A 13,078-nucleotide genomic window follows, 5' to 3' on the forward strand; every position below is an offset into this window, starting at 1 on the left:
TTGACCAACTGTGTTCCATCCGTGTCTTCTGTCACGTAATAAATATCTCTAATTAATATAAAAGTGGAGCTGTCCGCCTGTCCGTATGTTGCTTTTAACTGTGTGTCACCATCTTTACCATATTATTTGGGCAATAAATTTTAATCACTTAGGAGGTATCCATAAAGCACGTCACATGAATATCGTGATTCCTTCCTTGTCACAGTTGTTCTCTGTGACAAGAGATTTGTAAGACTCCTCTCTACCTAGTGTGAAGGCGAATACTCTGAATTTAGAACTGTTTTCATTAATAGTTCAACCAATCAAATAAATGTATTTATTTATTTATAATTGTACATGCATATACAATAAATTTACATATACTAAATTAACACTCTTTAAACAGAGTCCATGTGTGTATAAACATGTACTCTGTTTAAAGAGTGGAGCAATTTGGTACAGAACTATTTCCATATTTTAGTCTGTCAGTTTGTATGTTAATTAATGCATAGATATTATATTAGATTTTTAAATGAATGACAAATTTAGGAAACTTCTTTGTCACACTATGTCACACTTTGTCGATCTCTGTCCCTTTATTTGGCTCAATTTATGGATGACCCTTACAGTTTAAAGCAACGCTACATGCCTAGTATATAATGATTATACATTATCTACAGAAATATTCAAAATAATAATATCAGGCGACGTGTGACATTTGACTTGATAAAAATATCGAGTTAGCAGTACAAATTACCTATAGTTGTTTCTATAACAAGACAATTAGTATTTGTAATCACAAATAAACTTCTTAATTAGATTTAAATTTTTATCGTACACAGAAATATTATGCAATATCTTCGCTAATTCTGTAATGTTTTGATAAGCTTTCATTGTCTTTATGTATATTAAAATCTCTTAGCTCAGAATACTCTTTTGAATGAAATGAAATTACAATATTATAAACTTGACTTATATAGATTACATTTTAGAGGAATGGCGACGCATTACTGGTATCGCGGGAGTTAATTTTTTTTTATAATACGATGGTGGCAAACAAGCATACGGCCCATCTGATGGTAAATGGTTACTATAACCTATGGACGCCTGAAACAACACTGGTGTCACGTGTGTCTTTCAGACCCTAAATGATGACGTGATGTATTAGGTGTACGTTCATGTATATAGACGACTGTTGCCGCTAGAAGGAAGGCAATTGTTAGTAATGTGGACTAATAACTCCACTGGTAGCAAAGTAGCATGTCAGTTTGACCTCCACGTGGTTTCCCCTGGAAACCGTCGTGATAAATGGGCTAACTAACTTGACTTCATGATCATGTTATCATCCTCCATTGGTGCTCCGCCAGTTTAAAGTATTAGCGCAGGCGGGTGTACCATTCCATTATCATCCATAAGCCGGTTACCACTTACCATCATGTGCCGTCTTTTCTGCCATTCCAACAACATAAAAATTAATTACATTAATTCTCAATGTTTTTAGTAGAACATAGTGCGTATTGATATCTTGTCACTGATTATAGTTCCTTCAAACCTAACTGCACTAGAACTTGTAATACGTATAAATAAAAAAGATTGTTAAAAGCCCGCTCTACATGGATAATAACAATTTATCCTGTCAAGCAGACGACGACGTGTAAAACTAATTAAGCTATAAGTAGACAACATACAAATTAGAAACAGTACATTCTACTCGATTATTTACCATTTAAGACGGAATGGAAACCATTTAGAAACACTATAAATTTTTAGTGGCAACTTACACGATTTAGTTTATTTTTTCTTAAAGTTTGTTTATAATTTTATGGCGTGTGGTTACCGTTCAGTATTACAGATGATGACTCCTATTAGAAATAACATGAACGCCCAAAATTAAAGTTCTGCTCGTAAAAGTAAGTAAGACCGTAAATCTTGCCATGTCCAACAATTTGTTCTACGTGTTTTTAAATCCAAAATACTTTTGTAATAAACGACGTTCCAAAAATACTCTTATATGCTTCACATGGAATAAATTTAGGCGTAAAAAATGTATCTAGGTATTCCATATTCAAATAAAACATTTTAATATGCGAACCAGGGTTTATTACAGTTATTCCATATTTAAAAATTTCTTTAATAATAGCTTAATGGCAGTCCGAATTGCTGGATACAAAAAAAAAGACAAAACCTTTTAAGTTTCGAATCATTGTGGCAATATACATTCTTAAGTCATAAAGTTAAGATAAGATTTTCTTATTTAAAAAAAGAATGGACTTGTCATAACAATTTTATGTTGACACTTGTAATTGGTCAAACATTACTTTATTATTCCAACGTAACTTCAAAGTACCGGACACAATGTTTGTTAAATATGACAGATATTTGTCATTTCTTAACAATATTCATTACAGGCTTAATTTTAATATCTCAAGTACGTAACTGAATTTAGACTAGTCCCTCGGGTTGAATTGTAATGGTCTGGGTATGTAAGTGGAATGACAATGCATTCGTTTAGTAAAAAACTTGATGCGAGTATTGATAGCAGCTTCATGATGTCACTCTACTACGATTTCAAAAGACCATTTCCACATTATCTAGAGCAAAGAAAAAAGCTTCTAATTACAAAGAACACAGAGTATTATATTGATAATCAGTCCAAGTTAGCTCGACTAAGTATTTATAACAACAGTAAGCGTTAATATATTTTCGCAAATCATTCTTGTTAAATAAAAAATAAATAAAGGCGACGTGACACGATGCTACTAAATGGCTTGTCACACAGCTTTAAAACGAATGAATTTAATTGCATTTCAATAAAGTTCAGAATGGTATACAGAAAATGCTCTATATTCCACAGAGTGAAAACACGGATGAGTGAACAACCTATATATGGAAGTGTTATGATAACAATAAATCCAAAACATTACACAAAAGATATACCGAATGAAAGGGCACATGACCGTGGTTTGGTACTTACTATGGAATGAAAAGTATATTCACTGCTGTTCGAAATAGAATTCAAATTAGAAGATACTGATACCACGGCTATGTTAATACAACAACATACAATAATTATTATTAAATGTGCATGAGAGACACTTCAAAATCAACCCTTCGTGCGGTGCGTACACAATACAGCTACCCGTTTACGCATGATGTAATGTGCAAACAAAAGGTGGTACGTGACATGATATAAAAATAATATTAAGCCGATATTTTTTGTTACTTGAAATAAAATATCTTTAAACAAATACTACGTTATCACCACATGGCCATTTTACAATAGGTATTAGAATAATACTTTGGAATTCAAATTAATATACCTTAAAAGTATACAGAGACGGTATAGTAAGTCTGTGAAATACTGGAGATATTTTAAAAGAGTTATTAAAGCGTCGGCAACGCGCACGTGACACCCCTGGTGACTCAGGCTACGGTAACCATTTACCATCAGAAGGGCCGAAGCTTGTTTGTGACCATCATAGTAAAAAAAAGATGTATATAGAATAGAATAGAATAGAAAATCATTTATTCAAATAAACTTAATTTAAGCACTTTTGAATAGTCATAACAATTTGTTTTTTATCTACCACTCGTTCGGAAAGCTGTCTCATCACAAGAAGAACGAGCAAGAAACTTGTGTGTTGCTCTTTTAAATAATCCTTGTAAGTTTACATTTACAAGTCGAAACGTGTGAATACAAACTACCAACAAGCACTAATTTTTTGGGTCAAATATAATCATGCAATAAGATTAAATCAGTCGTAGTGATAAGAGCAGACCAGTCCCTACAAGCAGCACTCGTTCACGAGTATGACGGATGAGCCAGCCATCACTGCGCTCGACCATATTTTAGGGAGCCCATTGACCCGGCCCACCACGCCGCCACATGTCTGGACATTTTAGTGAGCATGACTACTCATTCCACACGACCACGTCACAGCTACAAAAATTACTATATGGTAGTTACAGTATTCGCACTTTACATAAGGATGCATGCGGCAATCAATACAAAAGCCGCTACGCTATCATATATCAAGAAAGCAGTATGAAAATTAAAATTATAACGTTGTCCGCAAATAAACTTATTCTTGCTATATATTGCTATCATCTATAAATTCATCTATCTTATAATAGGCTTTTTTACATAACATTTGTTTAATATAAGATTTGAATTGCCTCTCTGTAAGATTTAGCGTAGACTCTGGCAGTTTATTATAGAATCTTACGCAATTACCATAAAATGAATTACTAACTTTGTGTAGACGGCATTTAGGTAAAATTAGCTTATTTTTATTGCGTAAGTTTCTACTTGTACAGTCTTTAAGTTTCTTGAAACTATCTAAGTTTTTCCTTGTATACATAATATTTTCATAAATGTACTGTGAGGCAACGGTGAGGATATTTGATTGTTTAAAGCATTGACGTAATGACTCTCTAGAACCCATACCATAAATAGAACGTATGGCTCTCTTTTGTAAAATAAATATAGTATTTATATCGGCAGCTTTACCCCATAGCAGTATGCCATATGACATAATGCTATGGAAATAACTAAAATACACAAGTTTTGCCGTCGCCACGTCTGTTAATTGCCTTATCCTTCTAATTGCATAAGCAGCAGAACTAAGTCTACTGGCTAATTTTGAAATATGGGGCCCCCATTGTAACTTCGAGTCCACTGTTATTCCTAAAAAAACTGTATCATTAACAAAATTTACTATTTCATCATTAAGCAATAGCTGCGTATTTACTTGTTTTACATTAGGCAGCGTGAATTTAATGCACTTAGTTTTGTTGGAGTTCAATAATAGATTATTACATGTGAACCAATTTAGTATAGCAGAGATAGCATAATTTACATCGTCTAATTGATTACATTGGCGACCAATTTTAAACACTAACGAAGTATCATCCGCAAATAACACTATATCTGCAACTTTCTCTACCATGTAGGGAAGGTCATTTATATAAATTAAAAAGAGAAATGGGCCTAATATTGAACCTTGAGGAACGCCCATTTTTATATTAGTTCCCTTAGACTTTACACCATCAATATCTACAGTTTGCACCCTATCCTCTAGATAAGTTTTCATTAGACTTAGGTCATTATCTCTAATACCATAATATTTGAGCTTGTACAAAAGTGTTTCATGATCTACGCAATCAAAAGCCTTCGACAAGTCACAAAAAACGCCGAGAGCATCCTGCTCGGGATTCGGGAACAGGAATGCTTATACTCGTATATATTTTTATAATTTGCGTTGTCATGACAAATTAATTTTACAAAAATATATATGTGATTAAAAAAATGAAGCAAGCCAAAAATTCTTATAATTGAACATTTTCTCTCATGTATAACGATGACAAACAAAACATAAATACAAGAAATACGGCTATTAAACTCTCCTAATGACTCTTCACTTTATAAAATGTCAGAGAACTGACAGCAGTATTGAAGATGTAAACAACAAGTGTCAAAAGAGAAATAAAAGAAAATCAAAGTAAAAACGAAGAACAGTAAAAGTAAAAGTACTGATGTTTTTTCCGCGAACAGTCAAACGTCTCGCATCATACATCAAAGGAATTGATATAGAAATCCTTTTAATATTAATATAGTCTATAGAATTTAGTTAATCGTATTTATCCTTATTGATGCCCATTTGCGCCCACTGCTTTTTCTTTGTATGTAAATACTCTGTAACAAGTTGTCTTTAAGAGATTGCTTATAGCGATAAGACCGCCTTTTGTAATTGACTTTTTTAACATACTTGTTTTGTTATTTGTCATCTGTGCGTAATTAATAGTTGTTTTTATTATTGTATCCAAAATGTCATCAGCGACCAATGCATTATTAATATAAGAATTCAGGGCGATTGATAGTGGTTATAAAGAAGATATTTTTAGTTTTATCTAAAATAGAAGTGGCAGCGTCAAATTCGATTGCGCTGTCGAGATATAAATAAGTTCTATTCTGGTAGTGGACAATGACTGTCTAAATTGATGATGCTGTCGGAATCATTTAAAGTTAATAAGTCCATAAACTATATTCGTTATTTACGAAATATCCAACAATGAGTTGACTAAATTTTATACATAATATTACTCTAAAAATAAAAAGAATATATGATTATAGACTATAAAATGTAGTGTTCAGAAAGATTAATACAAATTAAAAATCACATTTGATTACTAAGAAGTGATACATCATGAATGGTAAACACACGAATCGAATGCAACTTAAAAGTAAAAATAACACTGTTCGTACAGAAGCCGATGCAAACTTGGCTTGAATTAATAAAGAAAAAAGTACAAAAGTAACCTTCAAATGCAACAGAACAGTTTTGACTTCAATTAATGAAGAAAAAAGTGCATAAGTAACTGTCAACTAAATAGTTAATGAAGAAGACGACGCTCACAACGATGCACATGTTGTGGCTACCGTTGATATAATGATTCAAAATTATAAGACAGCTTGTACGCGAAGCGTGACTACATTATTTATGCTGGCAGCTACTTAATGTGAACTTACGGGCTTGATATTGAGGCGTACCCTTTGGGAGAAATTATTCATGGTTATTAATACAGAACTACATTGGTTACAACATACAGCAAGTATTAAGTAATAGATCCTGTGATTGATAATATATAAAAGGCCATATGAAAATGATGATTGACATGGTATGGTAACAGTTTTAACACAATGAATTCGCCATTTATACAGAAAGTGGAAAGAATACTTTTTTTATGTTTGTTTGTAATAAATAAATTTATACAAAAACTTCTTTTTTCATCTATTAGCACGATTAACGTAGTCTGTATTTCAAGGTGGCTTAACCGCGAAATGCAACTAGTATTCTTCTTACGGTGCAATGGTAACTAAATTTATTTTCCCCATAAAGTTGTAACGACTTTAGCTTTCGGTCGCATTTTTAGGTCTTGCTTTGTGCAGCATGATGGGCACAAAGGACAGAAGAGTAGGTGGGTCATAGTCTAGGATGTTGCTCCGTAACTAGTATGCAGGTAAGAGGAAAAGGAAAGTAATCTAATTATATAGTATGTACCTACCACATGGAAACACTAAGTTAGTCTTAATGACTGCCATTGGCAACATAGAATAACAAGACACCCCCTAATGGATTTAATTGAGATTAGTAACAGAACGGACGGCACAGTTCATGTTTCGTATATTTTCAGATACAGGCAACGAGGTGCCACCCAGACTGTAAAACGTCGTATACAACCAACTCAAGTAAATATAGAATGGAGATTCGCTTGCACGCTTTCGGATGTGATCTGTTATTTTTTATAAGTATAAATGACATATGTAACTAAAATAAAATTGAAAATTTTATAAATCAGTTTAAAATATACGAGAAATCTTGTCAAAACAACTATGTTTTCGGGATCTCGTTTGACATCATCGCCAAATTTGAACCGGTTATGACTTTTTATTTTGCAAACAATGTTATTATATAATAATATTTTAATGTTTTGTATCCGTATAAATTGGATACGATTTCGTAGTCAGTTTTTTTTATACTAAAAAACGAGAACGTAGTAGGCTACTTGTAATTCATCAGATCATATGGAAGAATGCGCGGCTAAAAGCCAGTCTGATACAAAACGTCCATCACGAACTCAAAATAGAAATCAATGAAACTTGTACACATCACAATAAAAGTCAACATTACAAGTAAATTATCGCCATATGCGAATGAAATGGAGCAAGATGATCTTGAAAAACGTAATACTGTACAGAGACTAAAATAGACTCAAGTGGGCCTAATTAGATATAACTAAGGTCGAATGAATTATATAGAGAATGAAATGAAATAATATAGCTTAATTAAGCAATTTAATGGAACTGTAATTCAGTGGTTTCAAGGAATATGGCTAGCTGGCTGGGAGATGTTGTATAATGTTCTTTGATCATAAGAAAGTGTGATCTACTAGTTTAATTGTAGGTCTACAGCGTTTTTATCACCTACGACGGCTCTGCCAATTTTTTCATAAATGTAATAGCAAATATTATTTACAAATAGAACAAAGCGACAAACAAAACGTCGTCATATGACGCCCATGGTACTTTACAATATTCCATTTGCAAGGGAAAAATTGGCACCATTTACTTAAATAGTAAACCAGCTTGCGCGGAGTGTGGGTGTGATAGGAAGAGTACGAAGTCAGGCTAGTAGTTAGTCTATCGTGGCGAAATCTCTAAAAATTGACGACAATGGTTTCCAGCCGAGATTACATCTATACGATCACTAGTCCCTTGTACAAACAAACCTCTGCCTCTCACTATAAATTATGTTAACAAAAAAATTGTTCTAAATAAATGTGTTCAAAGACATTATATTCACTGCATAATATTTGTGTCGAGATAATGGTATATTATTATTAAATATAATAACCTGCAATGCTGTAACAAAATGCTACTGTATATACGCATTTAGTGAACGCTATTATCAAATATAGTGATGACTAAATGTTTTGCTTTGTTGATATAAACTTTATTGGCTTATACTGGGTAGTAACTAGTTTATAGTTTTGTCGATTTAAACTTTATACAAAGTCATCTGAGCGGGCATCTATTTTAGCTGCCAAGCAACTGGCATTGTAAGCAGTATTAGGAAACTGAAGGATAAGAGACGGTGGCGAAACTGCAGAGTATAACGGCGCATTATTCCTGACTAAGTGTCAACGTGATGCCATTTATGTACCTACGTGACAGTCGTCACTTATCATCAGGTAGGCTGTCAACTTAACTAGCATTCCAGTTACATAAAAAAATAGTCCAACTAGTAATGCACCACATCTGGCCCCTTGTGGGCACCGTCGTATTTATTTCCTCGTAAATTTGTTGTAATGAGCTAACTTACCCAATTTCCTTTGTCGTCATATTATCCCATCCTACTTGAGTTCTGCCAGCGTATATTGTCCTCGCAGGCAAGACACTTTATTATCTACTAAACTATAGTAAATAAATCTAAAATAACTTACATCAAAGAAATGCGGTCGCAGCCTCCCAACAGTGTACTTGGCGACGTCTGTAGTGAGCTGTTGACACGCACACCCGAAGAGGAACACCCCAATCACTTTGTACGCTTCCCAAATCCAAGCCGCAACATCTCTTCCCAGGACCGTCCTTGATCTTCCGCCCCGGTAGTCGCGTAGTCTGATCCATTCTGTGAGGGTCATCTGGAGAAAGAATTCACTAGTCAGATCAGCTGACCTTTCGCTCGCAACTGATTTTACAATTAAACGGTAGTTGCGGTTCCATATTTGGAAAAATATTTTCCAATTGATAAATAATGGTAGGAAAATCATTTATTTCACTTCTCATTTAATTTTTTATCTAGTAGAGGTTTGAATTGAGTACATAAGTGATTCGCTAATTTTATTAAGTTAAATGTTCCTGTGTACGAAAATCTAAAATTTCAGAGACAGGGTATTCGGGATAACATCAGGTTAACTTAAAAGTTACGGGAAGTTTGGTACAGTAGATACAGCAGTGAAAACTGCATCCAAAACGATTTGACTGATATTTGTGCCTATTAATGTACAAATACTCGTCTTGTTTACGAACTCTTTCATAAAACTTATTTCATAAAAGCCATATTTCATATTTCATAACAGCCACTATTGGCTGTATATTACTAGAAGTAAAAATTGAATATCATAGCCTAATTGTTCTTGTTTGTTCTTTGTTACATTTTCACGTTATATTTTCACACAACTAAAACACTAACCGGGAAACAATGACACTGGCATACAGACAGATAATATCATGAGGAAGTCAAGCATATGAAATCGCGAACAAACAGTCAGTTTTTATATAGTTTTATTTTTTGTAATTTCGAACGACAATCCGCGAATTCGGTTAGTGAACCAGCGGCCGTGAGGTTATATGTGCAATAATTACACTATAATGTTGCAATTCATGTCCTTGCAGATATGGCGCAGGGTCGAGTCATACGCGGCCTGAATATCTCGAGTGGCAATGTCAGCGACCTACGTCTGTCTTACTCATCTTCATACGATTTAAGAGAGATGCACTTTTCGATAATGCTTATTAAAATAATGTTCATGAAAAAAAGTTTAGCATGAACAAATAAGTGAATGCGTTTTATCAAATTATAAATTCTATAAATAATCCATTCTCCTCCATTTCAAATCCCGGAAACCGGCGTGTATGGATGACGTCTCATTCAGGTATGTATCTGAACGAGGCTAGTCTTATATATCTGTAAGTTATAGGCTTTGAGGACAGGAGAACTGCATTTTAATAACTCTGCCTATCCTGTGAGAGATCTATGAAGATATAATGATCGTTACAAATATTCATCATAGCCATTATTCCATTATGGCGTCGGCGTAGTATGTCCCTTTCTTCCACTGATCGCTATTAGCAGTCACTAATATTACTTACTACAAATTAAACAGTTTACCAGATCTATTGCTGTAATAAACAATTGAAGTATGTTATTTGAAAAATATATGCATAATACCAGAATACCAACGCAACAAACACCACTGCTAATAGTACATACAAATATACTTAGGAATATGAATATTTGAATAGAGCGGGTATCGATACCGTGACCATCGGAAAGTAAGCGTACCAAACCCTTAAACCACCGTGGACGTCTATTAAGTAATATAATTAATTAAAAACATACACACCGACAGTGTCACTTTTTGTCGACAACATCCCCTCCTCTTAATAACCCCTAACCCAATGACTTGAACCCTATTTACGACTACTATGAGCTTTATTTATTACTATAGAAGTGACCATCTTGACAAATCAATGAGGTTGTATTTAACCAGAGGATAATTTTCAGGATATGTGTTGTTTTGCCTATAAAAACACCGTATCGTAATTTGTCAATTCGTTTAGCAGATACGCTACCGCGCACAGACGTACAAAAACGTGAAACTTATAACATCTCTTTTTGTGTCGGAGCTTAAAAAAGAACCCATTCGAAACTGTATCGAGTGAAGTTTCTGAATTATGGCCATTGTAAAAACGACATGTTAATCTAAAATAGTATCAACAATACACAATGATATAATACTAAAGCAGAAGTAGACTTTGTAAAAAGTTGTCTGCACAATATCCACTTTCCCGAGCATAAAGGTGGACTCGATAAAATCCTCTGATTGGTAGGTCATAGTTAATAATGTCCCTTAGAAAACATGATGAATTTCTGGTGCATTCATCCTGTAGTCCATCCATGAGTCATCATGGACCATGGTCATTATCCTTCAATCATGTTCCGAATTTCCGATACCATATATCATTTAACGTGGATGCACCATATATATATATTATTCACAACTAGCATACACAATTTAATTTTATATCACACCGGTACATAAAAAAAATAATACCGGCGTTACAAAAATAACATCAGAAGTGGGATAAGCCCTTAGGGCTTGAGGATTTTCAAGCGCCTGGAGAATAATACATTTGGTCAAGTTGAAAACATAGCGCGTTTTAATTCGACCGCAGCTCCATCTAGTAATTTCTATGGCAAAGTTTCTGTATTGAGAGATTTATAACGCATCTGAATGCGAATTATACGGACTGAAAAAGAAAAATTTAATTACTTTTCCTTTTTTAAGTTGTTAAATAATATGAAACATTATACAGATATATTGTTTATTGGTAGTTTAAAGTTTGACTTTAATAAGTAGAAACATTTGTTATAAATATGACACTACTAGTCGTTCCTGACCGTATATAGCGTATCAATGAGCCATAATCATTACTTTATGGTTTTAAGGATAATTTTTATTAACCTTATGAACTTTTTAACTTGTTGATCCACTTTCCTAACTGATGGGTAGCAAAGTTGATAGTGGATAAAACTACGGATGCGCAGTTCCGGGTAAATAAAGAAATCTATACGGCATTTTATAGCATGAGACCGTACATGTCGTAACATACGTTTAGAAATTATCCTGCCGATCATAACGTATAGGGTTAGTCTTTTTTTGTAGCACAGGGAGCAATGGAACTTGCGACACACCTGATTGTAGTGATATCGCCGCACATAAGCACCCAGATCTCTAGGGTAATTGCCATTGAGTTGTCGGCCTTTTAAGGATGGCTGGGAAGGGGAAAGAATTAAGAAAGGGATTGGAGAGAGGAAGATAAGCGTGCGGTACCTAGTTCACTTTGCGAAATGCGATAGCACTTAACGCGTGATTCTAAGGAGTAAGGAGATGTAGTATTTACCAGTTTGAGCAGGACCATTCGTGCTGCACAACCACGTGGTCATACAGCGTGCTCTATCATTGAACTAACTATAAAAAATACGCCAAGCCTAATATCAGGTAGTGACTTACATGTGATTTATCTATCTAATAAACTTATTTCATGTTTTCTATTTAGAGAATAAGTGATCGTAAGAGGTTCTCAGTTTTAGAAATCCTAAATTGCATTAATAAATATATATTATTTCAATCGATACATTATTGTCTTTATCAATGTAATAGGACTAAAACAATATTGTTTAAATTTTCTGTATGTCTATGCATTTATGCGTGAAAATTTTAGAAATAGGTTAAGCGACTTGGGTGCTTTTATGAATAATTGATGTGTGTATGGTAGCTTTATTTTTTTATTAAATCGGTTTACAAATAAAAAAGTTATAAGAGTGCAAAGTCGCAGGCTAAAGATGTTTGTTTAAATACATACATAAGTAATGTTTGTATTTTGATCGAAATTAAGATATTTTACCCTTTCTTTACCGTCACGCAAATAGAAAGTGTGTGTTTGTCCGTGGCATCACAGCTCCTAAACAAATGGTCTCATTATGATGCGATTTTTTTTGTCTGAAAGTAGATGTTATCGAGATTTTTTTTACCTAACATTTATTATATGTATTTTTGTATTTAGGATTACTTAAAATTTCTTTATTCTATAGTATCAGACCCGCGCTATTTCACATTGCAGCTCCGTTCCTGTTAATCATAATGGTATATAGCCTACAGCCTTAATTGATTAATGGGCTACATAAAATATCCATCAATAAAAGAATTTAGCAATAATTATTTTTTAATTTTATTTACGTAGTACTGGATATCA

General features: G+C 33.7%; 1 protein-coding gene across 1 annotated transcript in view; it reads right to left on the bottom strand.

Annotated features, from left to right (window-relative positions):
- LOC131852955 (putative phosphatidate phosphatase) overlaps positions 1-13,078 on the bottom strand; it is a 71,163-nt gene that overhangs the window by 17,992 nt on the left and 40,093 nt on the right. Inside the window, exon 3 of the mRNA XM_059203711.1 lies at positions 8,983-9,180. Within this exon, the coding sequence (XP_059059694.1) occupies positions 8,983-9,180 (198 nt within the window). The remainder of the gene's footprint in view (positions 1-8,982; positions 9,181-13,078) is intronic.

Source organism: Achroia grisella, unplaced genomic scaffold, assembly GCF_030625045.1.
Source record: "Achroia grisella isolate CSIRO2021 unplaced genomic scaffold, CSIRO_AGI_Agris_v1 utg869, whole genome shotgun sequence".
Classification (NCBI taxonomy): Eukaryota; Metazoa; Arthropoda; class Insecta; order Lepidoptera; family Pyralidae; genus Achroia; species Achroia grisella.